The sequence below is a fragment of the Tubulanus polymorphus genome, chromosome 8 (assembly GCF_964204645.1).
Source record: "Tubulanus polymorphus chromosome 8, tnTubPoly1.2, whole genome shotgun sequence".
Lineage (NCBI taxonomy): Eukaryota > Metazoa > Nemertea > Palaeonemertea > Tubulaniformes > Tubulanidae > Tubulanus > Tubulanus polymorphus.
The window spans coordinates 5,573,964-5,594,032 of NC_134032.1; the positions used below are offsets into that span (position 1 = coordinate 5,573,964).

At 39.4% G+C, this 20,069-nt stretch overlaps 1 protein-coding gene across 2 annotated transcripts in view; it reads right to left on the bottom strand.

Annotated features, from left to right (window-relative positions):
* Positions 1-283: 283 nt before the first annotated feature.
* Positions 284-20,069, bottom strand: part of LOC141909639 (uncharacterized) — a 49,976-nt gene continuing 30,190 nt past the window's right edge. For both annotated transcript variants that reach the window (XM_074800174.1, XM_074800173.1), the window contains 7 exons: positions 17,865-18,023; positions 15,229-15,460; positions 13,393-13,508; positions 12,732-12,797; positions 9,642-9,934; positions 9,128-9,344; positions 284-4,515 (listed from right to left, as the gene is read on the bottom strand). In XM_074800174.1, the coding sequence (XP_074656275.1) occupies positions 2,582-4,515; positions 9,128-9,344; positions 9,642-9,934; positions 12,732-12,797; positions 13,393-13,508; positions 15,229-15,460; positions 17,865-18,023 (3,017 nt within the window). In that variant the 3' untranslated portion in view covers positions 284-2,581. The remainder of the gene's footprint in view (positions 4,516-9,127; positions 9,345-9,641; positions 9,935-12,731; positions 12,798-13,392; positions 13,509-15,228; positions 15,461-17,864; positions 18,024-20,069) is intronic.

The window sequence follows — 20,069 nt, forward strand, 5'->3', positions numbered from 1 at the left end:
ACCAACTAAACTTTGCGACGCTATAACTACACAACACGACGCTAGTTTTGTTCGTTGCAGCATCAACCAGAATCCGGGGATCCTCTGCAGATCATTCAAAATTACAGTTAATGTATCGACGCATCGTCCGTATATATAACGACAACATAACGGGGGCATAATAACTGGATCCCGTCTACGGACGGACGGACGACGGACGGCAAGTGAACGCAATAGCCCGTTGGGACTTAAGTCCCAAGTGGGCTAACAAAAAGTGATTTTCGATATTCATAAAAAAGGACTTTATTTAAATATTCAACAATTGTTTGTCACTGATCACTTAACTTTCAATAACCAAAGTAGTCTCTGCTTTTCTCGGATCTCGCAGCACCTATACACTCCGAGTTACACGAATTCTAGAGCTGGTATGTGGAGTAAAAAATATTTGTTATATATTGTCTGTCTGGCAAGTGATAATCTGAGACAATCCACTCTGGGTTAAAAAGAGTTGACTGCTAAGTCAAACATGGTTAAATCTTAACATCAGTTAAGTTGTCACATAAAGTTTTCTCTAATTTTGAACCCACATTTGTATTTACAACTCATCTTGAGCGACTTTGAAAAGTTATTCACAGAATGATCATCTCAACTAATAAGATAACCTAACTGAGTTGCACGGTTTATTTTACTTTTTTAGTGAAGTTTTTGAAGTGAACATTTCTTCAAAATCGCATATATAAATTGCGAAAACAACCGTTAAACAAATAATGATGAAATAATATAATAAACATCATAATTTCATAAACACTTTTACAATGACATTATACTAATTAACACTAAGAAATAAATCATTTATCAATTCGCCAAACAAGTACACATAAATACCAATTAAGAATTCATTCTACATTGCAACCTCGTTATAACGAACTTCAGGTGACCTGAAAATATGTTCATTACAACCAGTTGCCGCTACTACCGATGAAAATATCCGCAAAGTTTTTTGGATGGTTCTTCCTCCAAGAAAATTTTCCATTTGAAGCCCTATCAGAGCATCTGAGGCTATATAAAATAGCCGACAATCACAATGAAATTTGTGAAAAGTCTTTTTTTTATTTTTAATGCTGGCCACTTAATTTCACAATAAACTACATAGTATTAGTGTAGCATGTTAGCGATGTGAGGAAAACTGGGACAGCAGGTCAACAAGGTGGTCTATTTTTAGCTGACGTCTGATGCACGGGAAAGAATAAATGCGCAAGCAAGCAACAAATCCACGTATTTATTGACAAGTTTATTTTGATAATGGTGCTGGAAATAATTTCCTCAATATCCGGACTCCTGATTAAGCAATTTAAAAAATCTGGAATTCCAGACCAGCGGCAACTCTGTATAACCGATAGTTCTATATACATAACTATACAGCGGAACCGTTTTATATACAGCGGAACCTTGTTACACCGAACTTCAGGGTACCCGAAAATTTATAACCGTTAGTTCATCATATCCAAAATAACATTATCATAATTATCCTATCCATCACCACAGATTTTACACTTGACGAAATCCGATTCGGAACTACGATCTTTCTCGTGATCTTTCTTTTGGTGGTTTTTCAGCACGTACTCGGAGACAAAGCGTATCGGGCATGCAGAACATGGATATGAACGCTCAGCCGTTCAACATTATCTAAATTATCCTATTATGGAGGAAATTCTAGGCTCATAATAACCGATAAGTCATTATATCCAAGATCGTTATTACATATAATCAGATTTGTTAACCTTCATCGGGCGGCGCTTAAAGGCCCACTGGCAGTATAAAAGCCCAATCAATGTCAGACATGGCAGTATCTTTGAACCTGTGGAGCAGTGAGGAGCTCCAACGGTTGAAACTGGAATTCTCCTATTTTCTCTGTCAGTTATCCGATTTGGATCCTCCTTTTTGTCAGACATATGTATTAATGCATAATATATTCATTTCTGCAGTCAAAATTATGTTTTAGGCCCTCCTCTTTGAGTAATTAAGCAATTTCGTTGGTATTTTCTTCAAAATTTGAATCTTTGAATGACGTAAAGGGAGGAGTTATCCAGTGAATCAGTGTAGCTTGCACGGCACAGTAACAGTAACATGATACCCTAGGTCATCACTACACATAAACAAAAATATAGACTAATTCATAGAACCTAAATCTCACTACAAAAATCTTTTTTCCCGATCAAGGAATCAGTCTGATATTTCATACACTTGTTAAGCTTTCTACCTTCAGTGTTATGCCAAAATTTCATCAAAATCGGATACAAATTGCTAATTTTTAAAAATCTCAAAATTTCGCCAAATTCTTTAATCTTGGTCCTTTTCTTACAGAAAATGATCACAAGCTTCAGATTTTCATCCCCAATAAGACTGCACCATTTAAAATTACCTCAGAACTTTATATGAAAATTTATGAATTTGTCAGATATTACAGTGTGTGACCTCTACAGTTACAATTGTGAGCCACCCTTACTCACTGTAAACATCATCAACATGTTAGTGTAGCTAGTGGGACGGCCCATCTCAAGTGCTTACCACCCGGTTAACTACTGCTCATACCAATGGGCCTTTAATCATTATTTTGCGAAGATCCATCTGCAACTACTGCTGACTCATCAGGTGCCTGTAGCGATTTGACCGGCGGGGTCTGTGCAGCATTAGCAAGCACCTCCGACCCATTCTCATCGATGATCATATACTGAATCGGACCCTGATCGACTCCAGCGGCGGCCTGGTCATCAGTCACGATTGGTTCAACCATCTCGACGGTTTGAATGACTGTTCCATCGCTGCCTGGCGGGTCGTCTGGATGATTCACTGTCACCTCGTACGTCACATACCTCATATTGCCATCATCGCGTGACCCGATCACTCGTAGTGTCGGAATCTGTTCCTCCTCGATGACCAGTTCGACCGGCGCGTTGTGTTCGACTTTCACAGACGTCGACTCAACCGATTGCGAACTAGTGGCCACTGCTGCCTCGGGAAGATCGTCAACGGGAACCATGACAGTCTCGCCGGATGTGCCTTGTGTCAGTATGTACTGCGTATCAGGTTTTTCATCTGTCTGCTCAGCTGCAGCGAGCAGCTCAGCATGCGCCTCTGCATTATCCTCTGTCACGATAACAGCATCACCACTGAGCACCTGTTCGATCATATCATCCGGCAACTCATGGATTTTCTTCATGTGGTGCACAAGATAATGCTCTGCGAGGAACAACTTCGAACAGATTTTACACTTGACGAAATCCGACTCGGAACTACGATCTTTCTCGTGAACTTTTTTCTGGTGGTTTTTCAGCACGTACTCGGAGACAAAGCGTTTCGGGCATGCAGAACATGGATACGAACGCTCAGCCGTGTGTACAGCTTGGTGTTTCTCGAGCGCAAGTCTGTTCATGAACCCAGCTGAACATAGGGTGCACCGGAATGGCAGAATGCCATCGTGTTGACGCTGATGTTTCAAACGTGCTGATGGATCGCTGAATCGTCGGTCGCAGACGTCGCACGCATACGGCCGGTCGCCTGAGTGAATTCGTTCGTGTCGCACGCGGTCGTTTTTCTTTGCGAAGCGCTTTGCGCAAAAGCGACACTCATAATCTTTGATGCCAGCATGTAGACGCCCATGCTCGGTGAGCTTCCACTGGCTGAAGAAGCCCCGTCCACACTGCTGACAGAAAAATGGACGATCAGTCGAGTGCCATTTCATGTGCTGCTTCAACTGGTGTTTCAATGGGAACTTCTTCTGGCAGACGCTGCATGAAAACTCGAACAGCTCCTGGCTGACGTGTTTTGACTTGATGTGTGCGTTCAACTCGTAAACACGTCGGAACGTGATCCCACACACTGAACATGTGTGTGGTGTGTAGTCCTTTGTGTGGAACGCAGACACGTGCCACTTTAGCGCTCCGTTTGTTGAGAATGGCTTGTTGCAGATGTCGCAGAATGGAGTCCCTGTTGACTTGTGGCTGCGGATGTGGGCGTCGTACAATGCCTTGTCATTGAATGATTGACAGCAGCCATTTTGCGGACACAAATACTTGTATTTATCGTGTCGGAGTTTGTGACGTGCAAGCACTTTGTTGTTGACGAAAAGCCGGTTGCACCGGTCACAGCGAACGCCTAGCGGGCCGGGGTGGTCGTCAATTATGTGTTGTTTCAGGCCATCAAGTCCCGTCAATGTGCAGTCACGATTGCAGAGATTACACTTGAAGCTATCTGGGGCCGTCTGCACATGCACAAGCATGTGTACAAGGAAGTCAGATTTGCTCGCGTAGCGCATGCGGCAGATCTCGCATGAGAACGGGAACTCGACGTTGTGAATGCTTCGCATGTGTGAAGTGAAGCCGTGGTGACTGGTGAATGCTCGATTGCACAGTGTACAAAGGAACTGTTCAGTGTTCTCATGATGTACAGTCTGCATGTGTGTCTGCAGGAGGTGTTCGGTCGTGAACGTCTCGTCGCAGAGGTCACAGGTGTTCAACGTAGCATTTAAATCAGTGCCTAAAATGGAACAGAATGGGAGAACTCATCAATCTTATTCACAAACTTTTGAAAGTTCATGGAGGTGACTCTGTCAAGAGACCCTTAAAAAGAGACTAGAAATTTGTCTCAAATAGTAGTTGTAGTCAGGTTTGGTTCAGGGATGCAGGCTTTCCAGGATACTGTTGTTTTCGTACAAACAACATTTTCGCCGTCAAAAAATTGTCCTTTTTTTCCCCAATCCTGAAAAATTCCTTTGAGGAAATGTGCAATGAAAATCAATATTCATTCTCTAAAGATATCATAGTGGTCTTGTTTTAGTTCATTCCAATATAACGATCTGTTTTAATGATAAAATGCGTGGCTGATGATGTATTAATAGTAGCTCATATCCTAACTACCTGCCCTAAAAGCCAGCCATAGTATAATTGCCCAGGGAGCTGGCTACTGGTTCAGCTCCCGATTCAAAATGCTTTTGAACCGGGAGCCGAATCGGGAACCGGGAGCCGGCTACTAGTTCGGCTCCCGATTCAAAATGTGAAGCTGGCTACTTATTCGCCAGGTGGCGCTGGTATACACTATGCCGTAATTTCTAGAAAATTTATGTTTGGTAACCAAGAGTTAGAGGTAGTTGAAGATTATTTGTATCTTAGAGTAAAATTCAACTGGAATGGCAGTTTTGCTAAAGCAAAAAAATGTCTTTATGATAAAGCTATGAGAGCCATGTTTTCTATTATTCAGAAGGGTAGACGTTTGAAACTTCCGATAGATGTAATGCTTAAACTATTTGACATGTGTGTCGCTCCTGTAGCACTATACGGCTGCGAAATCTGGGGTTATGAGAATCTCGATTTACTAGAAAACCTCCACTGCTTATTCTGTAAGATTATTATGAAAGTTACGAAATATTCCCATAATGTGCAAGTGCTGGCAGAGCTAGGGCGTTATCCTATGTATATTGACGTAAAGCGTAGAATGATCAATTTTTGGGCTAAAACGGGATCGTGCAAGCAAACTAAACTAAGTTCAATCCTTTATAAAATATCTCTCAATTTTTATATTAATGACAGGTATTTATTATGAAGATTTTTGATGACTGCGGTCTATCGTATATTTGGACGCAGCAATTAATGGTTAACTCTATGACACTCTCGAAGAAATTAAAATGTGTACTCCGAGACCAGCACGTACAAGAGATAGATTTTAAGTTGAATAATAACTCGCTATACACTAATTTTAGGCAATATCAGAAGGATATTAAATTTGAAAACTATATTAATCAGCTTGATGACGATTTAGTGACCAGTTTATTCCAGTTCAGGATTGGGTCTTATCTCCTACCTGTAAATAGATTATCAAACCTTCATTTACCCAGAACCGATAGATTATGCCCCGCCTGCAACGTTTTAGGGGACGAAGTACATTTTATTTTCGATTGTAATTTGCTTACCGAACCCCGTGAAAACCACTTAGATATAAATACCTTTCGGAACTTAGATGTATTAAAAAATCCAACTTTAAATATGGCTAAATTCATCAAAATAGGTCTAGATGTATATAAATCCCTCCGGTAGTGTATGTGTTGTAAATATATGTATTGTAAATAGTATATTTTGTACATAAGTGTGAGACCAGTTAATTAAGTTTTGTAGCTTTTATTACTGTTTATGTAATTATTGTAAATACTGTTTTCCTCCATATACCATGGAAATGGTTGGAGTGTAAATAAATATTCGTATTCGTATTCGTATTCCGTAGTCCAGACATTTTACGTAACTATGTCTACTCTGCTGATAAAGTCGACCTCGACCTTGACAACAAATCGCCAGGTGATGGCGCGAGCCAATCCAGACGTCTAAACACGATTGCGTATGCGACCGCGAGAGCGGTCAGCTGTATGTAGCTATACGTCAGTAAGCTGCGTCTATTAATAACATAACTTGGTTTAAGAACGTGTGTATTGCTCGGTCGTTTTTCTCGTCACCGAATCGACTTCTTCATATGTTATTCGCCTCTTTAATCCTTTAATCAATAAACCATCGATTGTTCCCAAGCTATAGGGTATTAATTAGTCAGCACTGAAAGGGTTAACGAATCCCCAAGTAAACAATATCTGCAAGCCCATGAAATTGTAAGATATAAAATAAACAGACGCTTTCTGCCCGCCGTATAAATCACCCTTCATGCAGGGTAAATCCATTGTCAAAGATGAAAAAACAATCACTTCAATATTCTATTAAACTTAATATTTTCCTATCTATCAAATTCCATAGGAAAAAGACCAGGAACCGGGAGCCGGTTCCCGGTTCCCGATTCGGCTCACGATTGAAAATGATTTTCAAATATGTTGACAATATTTCAATACACATTTCAATAGCCAACTTCATATCGCTGACAAAGGTAAACCAATTAACTAACCCGAGGCAGAAGAACAACAAATCATGCAATGTAACAAATCATGCAGTACATCTTTCTTGTATCAGACCGATGATCCTCACATCGCAGTATTCTCCACTATTACATTCCCCAGAATTGACGTCATCCGCGTCTCTGTAGGCAGACAAAATGAAATTAGGTCACCGGCGTCTCTGTAGTCAACGAGCAACAGCTGACGCTCACATCGCGCAAATGTTTGTTTTCATCATCGCGCACAATGACGTCACGCGGAAAGTCCAAACTTAATAGTAGAAAAGTCTACCTAAACTTTATCGTATCGGCACGAAATCTATTCGTAAACACAGATCAGACCATCCTCTTTCAATCCATACCACTCAACGCGTATTCGAAGCCACACGAACGGAGATTACGCGCTACAAAGTTAATACGCTATGGCTTAGCCGCTTATAGTATAGAATATAGTTGCATAGTAACTGTGTATTGAAGTCACACGCGTGTTGTTAATTCAGACGTCTCGATTAGCCTGGTGGCCGAGGTCAGGTTGCACTCATTTCAGCAGACATAGTTACGTAATTATGTTTACCTGCTGTCCGCAATAGAGTCGAATCGAATAAGTAGCCAGCTTCACATTTTGAATCGGGAGCCGAACCAGTAGCCGGCTACCGGTTCCCGGTTCAAGGTTCGGCTCCCGACTCAAAATGGTTTTGAACCGGGAACCAGTAGCCGGTTCAAAAGCATTTTGAATCGGGAGCTGAACCAGTAGCCGGCTCCCGATTCGGCTCCCGGTTCAAAAGCATTTTGAATCGGGAGCCGAATATGGAACCGGGAACCGGGAGCCAGCTTCACAGGGGTAATAATACATAGTAATTATAGCGTAGACCACTTGATATACTTACAAAACATGCATTGAAAATGGCACCCAATTTCCAAAATTTCCCCCAATTGGGCTTCGCACCAGCAGTGTTTATCTTGCCATGGATACAGGCATGTACAATTTCCGAATAATACTGCAAAATTTCTTATAATGATCATGGAAACCCTGGGTAGGAAGGGTTAGAAAGTTGAAACAAAACTAGAATGTGGCAAGACCACATATGTCTCCACGGTGTAAGTAAATAGTAGAGGCAAGAAATTGAAGACAGGTAACAAACATAAACAGCAGTATACTTATATTATTCATTGACTTAGTTAGTTAGTAAAAGAAGAATGCAGGTAATCCTGTCTTTACTCTCACATCAAGTTTCATGGATATGCATCAGATATTGCAGGCTGTATGTTTACAAGAAATTGATGGCTGCTAACCTCTATTTTCAATAGGGCAGGACATCTCATCCGACCCAATCCTCACACCGAGCTTCATCCATCAAGAGCTGGAATTACGCCTCGCAGCCTTAAGCACCCCTTGCAATACCCTCCCCTGCTTAATAAGAATTCAAGGTCGAAGACAGATAAACCTGTCATCACTCTCACATCAAGTTTCATGGATATCCATCAGATATTCAAATCTGCTTCATTTAGAAGTTTATATGACATCAATTTTTTTCATGTATTAAGCATCCAAGAAAACAAATATGGCTGCCAGTTGGTCATCTTGGATCCAATAACAAAATAAAATGCACATGCACAACTACAAATTCAGACAAACATATGTGTTAAGGAGCAAGAGAGAGCCAGTAGTTATGGAGACCTCTGGACAAGATTGTGTCCATGGACGGACGACAGACACTGAACGACCTGGCTGCTGACTTTGTTGCGGGGGTATAATTATAGGCTGTATCATGCTAACAAGAATATTCAAGATATTTGCCCATTTGCCCTGACGGATATATTTCATGGCTGATGACCTCCATTTTCGATAGTTGATTCAAGTTCACCTACCGATAGCTGATACGCAGCGTGTACGATTTTCAGCACCTTTCCAGGACCAAATCCAAATTTCCATGTTTACTTAATGAGGAACTCACTAAGGCAGATTTGAGAGTTTAATTGAAAGCCATCATCAGTACGCCTGATGATGGCTAATAGTTTATGGCTGAAGCGCTACTCATTTTTTCAAGAACTTTCTATCTTTTTGCTCAAATTATTGCGGGTTTCCAACATAGGGATCAAAATATTTCGAGACGCTTTTTTCAAACTTTTCAAACACATTTTGATGATTTTTCATAAATTTCCCCCCTTTTTTCACATTTTGTTTTCAATCAATCTGACTGGTGATTTATTTTTCTTGGGATCGTACCTTCTGGTTGGTTTTCCAGTTCGCAGTCCTCCCTGAATGGACAATGCATCGCGACGTGACGCTGGTAACTGCGTTGAAATCCGAACAGTTTGTTGCATTTGAAACACTGATAATTCCTGTTGCCTTCGCAGTATGAAAGGTGTTGTTTACGCAGGTAACTCGTCATATGCGTCAAATCTTTCTCGCAAACCGGACATTTCTCAACTTCCGAATGAACCTACAACGTTCAAATTCATTAGCTTCAAGTCAACTTGATTAATTCAACTTTAAAAGAAGGGTCTGAACTTTAAAAGATCGGTCATTTTCTGATGATAGAGGGATTCATGAAGGCAGCCATCTTTCCTGAAAGGGTCTATAGGGGATTTAAAATATCATAGGAGGATTTACAAAGGGTTAACCTGGGGTTGATAAGGGGATCAACTAGGATAAGCCATCTATCTCTCTAGACAAGGGTCTATATGGAAATTAATTACATCATAGGGAAATCGACATCATAGGGTGAATCTTAAATTACCAGTTTATGTTCGTCTAACTCATCTATTGTATAAAAGCGTCTGCTGCAGCCGCCGTGCGTACAGATATGAGGCCGCGTCAGTTGATGTTTCGTTTCAAGATGTGTGTTAAGCATGTCACGGCGCGCATACGCTTTACGGCACAGCGAACATGCATATTTCAAATTGCCTGTGTGACTGCGGTTTATATGCGCCAGCAGGTTGTGTTTCGCCGTGAATTTCTGATGGCAGTATTTGCATACGAAGTTGCCCTCAACATTGCGGTAGAATTTCGGCACGTTTTTGTCATCCATTTCTGAGTGTAAGGAAAAATATGGTAGAAATATTGTTTACGGACGGTGTTAAATAGACAGACAGGTACACTTTTAAAAGCAATAGTAATTTAATTTCAACTTCAACTAGGTATCAATCAGTCATCTCCTTCCTTGGGGAGAAATAACATCCAAGCAACTACTCAGTGCTCAGGAGTCATCTATCAGGCTATGAACCCATTTTCTCCTGGGTGGAGGGAGGCAATGTGGATAAGTATGTTCTTTATTTTGAACAGGGTGGCCACTTTTAAATGATTCGCTTTCCCCTGACTTCCCTCCAGACATGTAAATTGTTTTCACAGCTTGATCTGCTAGGAATTCAATCCAACGCAGTGACATATGCCCATAGGCAGTGGTTTACCTTGAAAACTGGAGCTTGTTTGGAGCTTATGAAATATCGTTTTAATTTCTAGAGTTTAAAGCTCTAGTTCATATTGTATTTTATCTTTTTCAAATACTTATCTTGTAGTCAAATAAGGCCAAAATATACATCTGGTTACAGTCCAAAATTTGGTAGGGTACAGTAAGGTAGGGAAACTATTTCACATTTTGATAAGATATTTTTCACACTATGAAAAATAATTGAATAAAATTCATATCATATAACCAATCAGAGGTAAACCCTGGATTTTAAGATTTTAACCTTGGACTTAGATATTGACCTTGACCTATACACCAAGCAAGACAATAGATTGTTGCTTAGTATTTTCCGGTCACGAGAAATCACAATTTAACACAATTTAACACAAATTCTACCAAACAGAAAACAGTGCTCATCTTCTGCTATAATAGTTTAAATGATTATTCATGATAAGCGTATTTTCATGTCAAATGTGCTTTCTTTTAACGCCACTTTAACACTGCATTCATACGCGCACCAGCAAGCAGCGTTACAGTATCATTATGTAATCGTGTATACTGTACGAGCGTGTGTGTGCAACAGTTTACCGATTAGCACTCCGATGCGGGTGAAAGTCATAAGTGAATATTCGCTTACACTTCAATGGTCAATCAAAACAAGCACCGGGTATTAAATGAAACAACAATACCAACGGTAGAATTATTGTGACAAGCTGAGCATTTGGAATCTGCATGAGTACGGTACCTGGTGCAATAAAACATTTGCCATATTATGACTTTCCCATAATTATGTTTGTAGTGCCGGAATTCCCAGAATTTCCTGTATACCCCAAAAACAGCCAATCACATTTGCTTGTAGAGATGATGCCCCTAAGCAATGTCATTGCAATTTTATATGCAAGAGCTAAGAATTTTTGGAGAATTTCAACAAAGCTGAAAATGTCATTGACGGAGGTTTTGCATGTCTTCAATCACATCAATTATACATCTTTTTGGCCAAAAACCAATGAAACAAATGCTCACATAAAACAATGTACAGCAATTTTACATAATTGGCTCAATGCCAACTCCAATATCGCTAACAAAGGTAAACCTAATGGGAAACTGATTATGTATACCATCTACCATCTTAAATTTACCTGATTATTCCCCGACTTTTTAAAGGAAAGAAATTCCTTGACTTACTATATAATAAGCCGAGGCCCCTCATCACGAGATTTTAATTCACTGATTTGTCAATAAGTTTGTCTTAATTGACGACGTATGAGGCTGACAATACGCGCCTGCCGATGTGTGAGTGCTGTGTATACTATCATCACCGAGTCACTGTGCTATATATAGACTCGCTCAGGTGATTACTAACACACAGAGTCGTATATTGAAACCTACATTCGCAAACACACGGCTGACTGCTGGCGCGCATATATACAAATGTACTAGCGTTGCGCAGTATTAGATTGCCGCTGTGGTGATGAAAGAAACAAAGTAACAAAATAGTTCTAAATAGATTATTGGTAGTAAATAGTGACCTCAAAAAAATATGGAACACTCTTATTGAATTTGATGATCTTCAGGAGCATTAGGCGACATGGTTTGGGAAGTAATTATTTACGTCAGATCGTACCGTCCAATCAGCCGATCATGATTTTGGGGTAAAAACCTAAGGCTAGAAAATCGGCTTGTTAGCCAGAAAATATTGGTCTTGGAATTGAGGGCAAAAATCACCTTTTTGGGCACATAAAAGGTATCCAGTGCCTGATCGACCCAATTTTTCTCATGCTGATGTACCATAAGGGGGTTACAAACATATGAGAAAAATCAAGGTAATTGATTGAATGGTTTCAAAATTTCCCTTGAAAACTTCAAAAATGTGCAATATGTACGGACTTTGACGAACCAAAATAGCCATTGGTCGGCCATATTAAATCTGACCGGTCTAGTTTTTGGGCTGAATATGTGTTTGAGATAGATGCATGTGTAAACTAAATATCAAGACAATCCATTCTTGCGTCTACGGACGCATGAAGGGCAAAAAGTGAACACAGTAGCCCGCTAGAGCTAAAGCGCCAAGTGGTTTAAACAGTTAAAGCATATTCAATATTCAATTTCAATTTCTTTTATTTCTAGAGAATGACGTTGACGGATCTGTAAAACAAAATAACGTAGAATGTGGCGTTTCCCCGGGTAAGCAGTTTTAAATCCATCCATTAAATTTCATGAAAATCAATGTAGAATTATAGGCTGTATTGCACTATTTGTCCTATGTTTTGAAATTTTTTACGGTTTGAAGTCTTAATAACCGAGCCCACTCATATGCCTCTAACCTTGCGAAAACAACGTCCTTATGAGAATTTCACAGTTTTCATGTTTCTATTTGGTTTTCACTAATGGAGCCCCTCTACTCGACACAAAAAGATTTACCGTCTATGATTTGTTGTTTGATTGCCTCCACATCCATCGTGTCAAATTCATCTTCATTCATTTCATCTGCCAAAAAAAAAGAATTTGGATAAGTCAGATTTAGGCTATTCCGCATTATTTTCATCCATGACCTTAATTAAGACATAGGGGTCAAATCAATGAACTCTGGAATCCCAGGGCTGGTGGAAGCAAGATGACATTGGCTGAGCTCATATCCAACGGGGTGAGGCTTTTTTTTAAGACATAGGGGTCAAATCAATGAACTCTGGAATCCCAGGGCTGGTGGAAGCAAGATGACATTGGCTGAGCTCATATCCAACGGGGTGAGGCTTTTTTTTAATGGTTGCATTTTGAAGGCTCTGGGGCAATTTGAGAACATATTTTCCCGGTATTATGATTCAGGTTGGTGTTATGGATCATAATGTATAAGACGCAGCTGTTTCATAGTTCATAACAAACACGTTTTCAGGGATGGGAGTCTGCCTAGCCTAAGTTTTTGAATAACCTTTTGAAAAAGTGGCTCCATTGGCAATGAATTCACATCTTTACAATCTGCTTTTTCCACATTTCTCCGCAGCTAAATATCTTAAGGATTTTTTCTTGATTTTTTTCACATTTTCACAACTTTTCACATCAATTTCAGCCCTAACGGGTTCCTTACATTGTCGTTTAGGAGTCCTTTGTGTTTCCAATGGACTGCTCTCTAAAAGTTGACCCTGTGCCTTTAGTTTCATCTTCGCGCACAACCACAGGCTCTCCTTGTGTTTCGATAAACCCCTGAAAAATCCAGTCAATCCTACAGTGACAAGGTGGCCACTTTCTGCCCATTTGCAAATTCCCTGAGTTTTCTCCCCCTGATTTTTTATTACCTAAGTGAATCTGCTGTAGTTGAATGGAGAAACTTTTTGGTTTGAATATGGGCTTTGACCTTGTTGGTGTGTTAAAAATGATAAAATTTATCGTAATGTACGATAAAAACTCCACCGGGATCGCGATGATGCAACTGTTTTACCCATGATCAAATGCACACCCCTCTCTATCTATACTATACAGAAAGGCAGGAAACGCTCTTATCTCTGTAATGCTTAAATCTACCTGCAATTATCAGGACAGCTGACGTCACAGCAATCCGGAAGAGGCATTTGGGTATTTCTGACAGAACACTCATGCCCCACCAGGAGGGTTTCCTGCCTTTCTGTATAGTATAGTAAACGATGGGCACGCATTGCATGATTACAAAACATGGCGGATTATCGAAGTAGGAATAACATATCGCTGGTAAAATATTAGATATTTATTCAATATCAAAGCCCATATTCAAGTGCCTGCGCTAATTCATTTTTCATGATTTCTGATAGATTTAACCCTTTCTCACTCAAATTTTGTTTTTACAATGACCCCTTTGTGATTCCTATTGTCTTGAAGAAACTTTGAAGAGATAGTCCCATAAAAGTATCTATTTTTTTCTGGTAGATAATTACAAGATGCATCTCGGAATGTTTGGTTCAGCCTTTTTATGTTGGCATAAACTCATCTGGGTTTCTATGGAAACCAAGTAAAAATATCAAAATTTTAACACAAAATACTCCTATATTTGAAAATGTTTATTTAGAATGTATGAATTCATTTATTTCACAAGCTGAAAGTTTTACATTTAACTAATAACATCAAATAACATATTTTTATCAGAAAAACCATCATCGTCACTGCTTCTAGCCTGATCGTCATCACTAGAAGAATTGTCCCAAAAGACGTAGAATCATTCCGCATTTGGTAAACAGTTCTTTTCGACATTATTTTGACAAAAAATCTACTCATAAACTCAAAAAGAAATGAAAAACAGTCGATCTCATAAACTCAGTCGACCTTAAAACATTGCGCGAGGTAGATATGACACTATACTACCGAAAACCTCGCTTCCCTGTGTAGGTACGTAATATCACATATGGAAGTATGAACGGAAAATAAAAATCGGATGTTTTATTACGTATGAAAGTGAGAAAGGGTTAAGAAATGCATTGTCATTAGCATATCTGAATTCCCAGAGTTTTCCAGTTGTTTCAAACTCCCGGAGTATTCCCTGATTTCTTTCTAGATTTTTCTTATTGCCAGAGTTTTCAAGGTTTTCCCATTCAGTGGCCACCCGGTGTGATAAAAAGGCTCAGTTTTATGAGTGGTTTCAAGCCAGCTTTGGCCTACGGGGTTTTCCGTCACGCTGAAAGCTTTCCACTGCTGACCCAGCATGAGAAAAAACCTTTTAGACCCTAAACCCTAACCTAATAGAATCTAGACATTAGTTTACTGCAGTTGAAAAGGCCTCCATTTTCATTTACGGTGCCAGGATATGGGAGTTAGAAAAGATTGCCTTCTAAGCAACCCAGTCCAGAAATTTGACAACTGAAAATGATTCATTTAGACAGCATAATTTCACAAGTATTAAGATGTGCGTGTTCAAAGGAGATATCCCCAAAATGTATCTATCTAAACAGATACAAACCTGACGGATAGAAACACTCTTTCGCATTCATCACATTGAACTGACTCGGGGTGAGTATGCAGAACCATGTGGTTCTTACGCATCGCAGCATCATAGTGCAGTAAATTCTTATCGCAGTATGCACAGTGATGAGGCATGTGGTCAATCTGTTTATGCAGTAGTAAATGTTCCTCGGTGAAATAGAGTTCGTCACACAGTGTACATTCAAACTCAGGATCCATCGAATGAATTGCTATGAAAATATGGATAGAACGGACGTTAAATACATTGATAAGCAGTTGAATAGCCCCTACATTAAGATAGGCCTATGGAGAATAGATGATATCAAAAATACATAAAATCTTCTTTATGTATTCGATGGATGATGTATTTTTGATGATATGATTAAAGAGCCACTACTCGTATATGTGAATTCAAAAGATTATGAACAAACTTTTTTTATTGAAATCATAAAAGAAAAGACATATTATGAACTCTCTCTCTGCTAATGTAAGGATGAGAGTCCGTAACATCGTGTCTTATAATTCTTCATTGAATGAATACATTTTGTTTTTTCATATCTTAAATTTGTATATAGTTGGTTTTAATCTTAGTATCTACTCTATTAACTACCAGCCTATTCTAATATTGGCATGTTCTTGTCTTTATTCATTACTAGTAATGGGTTTTCAACTTAATGCCTTCGGGTTAAGGCTTTCGAAAGATATTCAGGGCTACATTTTTCAAAGCGGTGATAAGCCTTTACCCGGTGGTAAATCGCTATCCCAGTGTTTAATATTTCCATCACTGGGATAGTGCGTTTTTGAAACCTGTGTTATCAGCGGGATGAAATCAGGATAAAGTTAACACACCCTCAATGTGGTGGTAGCAACGCTATCACCAGGATAAATCGTCAAAATGTCATGAAAATGTATTAGTTGTGACTTGTAAAATGTCGTTTTGTAGAGTGACACAGGCCCTAGAAACAAAATATCCTTTTTTTTCATTGCAATAATTGCATGGGGTCTGATCAAAGCATTGAGCTAGGGGTCCAGGGATACCATGCCCACTTGGGAAGTGGTTTCAAATGCTCAATTATCTAACAATTTCAATATTCAACGCCTCCTGGTGACCATATACAAAAACCAATGACCTTGAAACTCACCACAATCATAGAATATGTCAGCAGCTACCATTTTGTAATTGATTGTGATAACAAAATATGCCTCGTTACCAATTTAATATGGAAATACAAAGTTATTCTACTATCCAGCGCCCCTGGTGACCATATTCAAAACCCAATGATCTTGAAACTCACCACAATCATAGAAAATGTAATGAACTACAACTGCAATTGATCATGGTAACAAGATATGACTAGGTACCAATATAATGAGGAAATACTAAGTTATTATACTATTCAGTGCCCCCTGGTGACCATATAGAATAACTAATGTCCTTAAAACTCATAACAGTCATAGACGATGTCATGAGCTACAACTTTGCAATTGATTGTGGTAACAAATTATGCATTGGTACAAATATAATATAGAAATACTAAGATATTGTATTATTCAATGCCCCCTGGTGGCCATATACAACAACCAATGACCTTAAAACTCATTACAATCATAGAACACATTATAAGCTACACTTTTCTAATTCATTGTGGTAACAAAATATGCTTAGGTATCAATATAATGTTGAAAAACTTTTTCCCACCTACGAATGAGTACTGATGACACCAAGTGGCCGCCAATTGCATCATAATTGGCCGATCAAAAATACCTGTCCCAGGTAAAAAAACATCCCTTTCCAAAGGATATTGACATTTTAAGGCACTAATAAGGTCATAGGACGGCCATCTTGAGTCCGATCGACCCAATTTTTGTTGTGCTGATCGGCGATTCAAATAAATACGAAAGATCAAGGTAATTGATAAATGCATCTTCAAAATTTCCCAAAATTTCAAAAATGTGTTAAAAGTGCTGATTTTGGAGAACAACAATGGCTGCCAGTCGGCCATCTTAATTCTGACAGGGCCAGTTTTTGGGCCGAAGATGTGTCTAGGGTAGATACATGTGTAACCCAAATATCACGACATTACATTGGAGAGTCTTTAAAACTTCCCAAAATAACTGGATTCCGTCTACTGATGGACGGACGAACGGACGGACGACGTACGAAAAGTGAACGCAATAGCCTGCTGGGACTAAAGTCCCAAGTGGGCTAAAAATGAGAATTTATTCCTGTGAAAACAATCACCGGGATTGTGAAATTTAACATCGGGTTAGCCTTATCACAGGGATAACTTAACACGGCTTTGAAAAACGCAAGCCAGGGTAAGGTTTTGTTTTCAAAAGTCATAAGCCTCACATTCAAAGGGGAAAACATTATCAGGATTTCACGAAAGACGGAAAGAATACAAACGAAAATTATGTTCAGTGTTTTAATAAAAATAAATTTCAATAAATTTTAATAAGTTTATAAACACTGTAATATGTGTTTATCAAATTCAATGATAATGCATTCTAATTGAAGGCTTTTTACTTGGAGTACGGACGTTTTTCAACAATTTTCATCCCAGCAGGCGTTTTAAAGTGGTACGGGGGGAGGGGGGGAAACAAACATTCCTTTCTATTCTTCGAATCACTTACATTTCATGTGAGCATTGAAGTTGAGTAACTGTTTGAACACACGGTCACACAATAAACAATTCAGATTTAAATCCCTCTGATGTCGCTGTCTGATATGTTCCAGTAAATAATGATTTGACTTGAATTTCATGCCACAGTGATCGCACTGGAAACCTTCACCTACAAAAATAGACAACACCAAGACTTTTTTTTTCTTTAATATGTGTTGCCGGGCTGATTATTCGGCAAATTCATTTCATAGCCTCCGTTCGGTGCTACCACCTTCATGGGACTGTATACAGTTTAAAGTTTTGGCGGGAATGATGTTAGTTTGTTGGCGGTCGCCTTTCGGGCAACCACTCTGTTGTAAAAATAAATGTTGTACTATATACTATTCCCGCAGGTTGTTTTTGGATTTTTCGGTTGTTAGAGTGACCCAGGATAAACGACGCATCAGCATCAGAGCCCCTTCACATTTGGCACCCTCGCTGGGATACAATAGGTCATCACCACACACCTATATAGGTATACGTAAGATACGTGGATTATACGTGCGAAAATTTGGTCGAAATTTAAATCAGTTGATATTGACGCGGTCACAATAGGATCTTTTGGTCGCATTCAAATCCTCGCCGAGTGCATTTCCGTAGTTCTTGTGCCCTGAAAAGCCAATATTTGCGCGAATTCTAATCATTTCTGGCTCTTTTGTCAGGTCGACGGAGAAGTGCGTAAACTGGCATGACAGGTGAAAACTCTTAAATTCAGTTTTTTTAATATTATCCCACGATCATTTTTAATATACAACATGCATATTCTGCAAGGAAACTTCAATCTTTACACCAAGTTTCACATACAGATGTAAAAGACGCGGCATATTTACCAGTTCAGGCTTATTCAGTTGATGGTTTGTTTTCTTCAATTCTGCACTGGGTTTCAGTGTGATTTCAGATTAATTTTGCTTTTTGTTCGCTTGATTGTGGAAATAGCTGGCAGGGATGAGAACGCCGACCTGTAAAATCCGCGGGTTTTTTTTTCTTGAGTTACACACGCGAACAAGTTGACGGCATAGCCGTCAGCACTAGCGAGCGCCGTAGGCGCGAAGCTATTTCTGGAGGTTTGGTGGCCCTCCCCCAAGAAAATTTTAGAAATTAAATGCGTTTTCCGAGCACTTAGAGCGATCTTGAACCCATGAACGACTATTATATTTTGGAAGGTAATGGCTAGTTCCAATGTGGTACATCCTCATTCGATGACATTCAACATCTCATGCAATATGGATCGAGCCCTGAATTATTGCAGTAAATATGCGCCGATGAATGCTCACTAAAAATCATCACCCAGTAGTGTATAATATCTGAAGACGTTCGCCACACACGCGCGGCAACAGTAAGTAGGCCTATATACATTACTACTGTTACCGCACGCGCGGTTCGGCAACCGATCGATAAAATACATACACACTCATTAAGATCGTAGTACAAATGTAGATACAAAATCACCGTGTTGCAATGAATATGCATTGAAATACGATACTTTTACGTGACGATGAGTAAAACAGGCACTGAACGCTTTTACGGTTCACCTGATTACCGATCGCGCCGGACCAATTGAGTGAGATCATCCCCCCCCCATACTTTTACATCATTTTTGGACTATTTGGAAAATTGGTATTTTTCAATACCGAAATCCGCGGGAAACCGCGGAACCGCGGGGAATTCTCATCCCTGAGCGGAGCGGTGGCTGAGATTTGGCTGAATGCTTGTTTTTTGTGCTAGATAGCTAGCAATCGGAACATTAAATATTCGTTCATTCTTTTACTTTTTATTCACCCATCTATTATTAACTTATTAATTTTTTTACGGTTTTTTTTCCCGCTTGCTTATGTGTTTATTATAATGCATTGAATGTTGTCTGTTCGCATTGATGTGCATCTTGTTGTTAAAGGCGAATTTCTTTTATTTTGCTTGTAAACTGAAGAATCAATTGTCCAGTGCTAATTTTTGTGTAATAGTTCTGGTTATTGGACACAGTTTGTTGCTTTTGTATGTTTGGTACCGATATTATTTTTGTGGTATCGATGCTTATACAGTACTTGAATATGGCATTTCACGAGAGGGTTATTGTTATTTCGGGGATAGGATCCCATTATACAGCGAATGATATAAGGGTGGCTTTCCAGAGTTTTCCTGGTTCAGCTGTCCATGGCTCAGCGGTAGATGGGTTTTA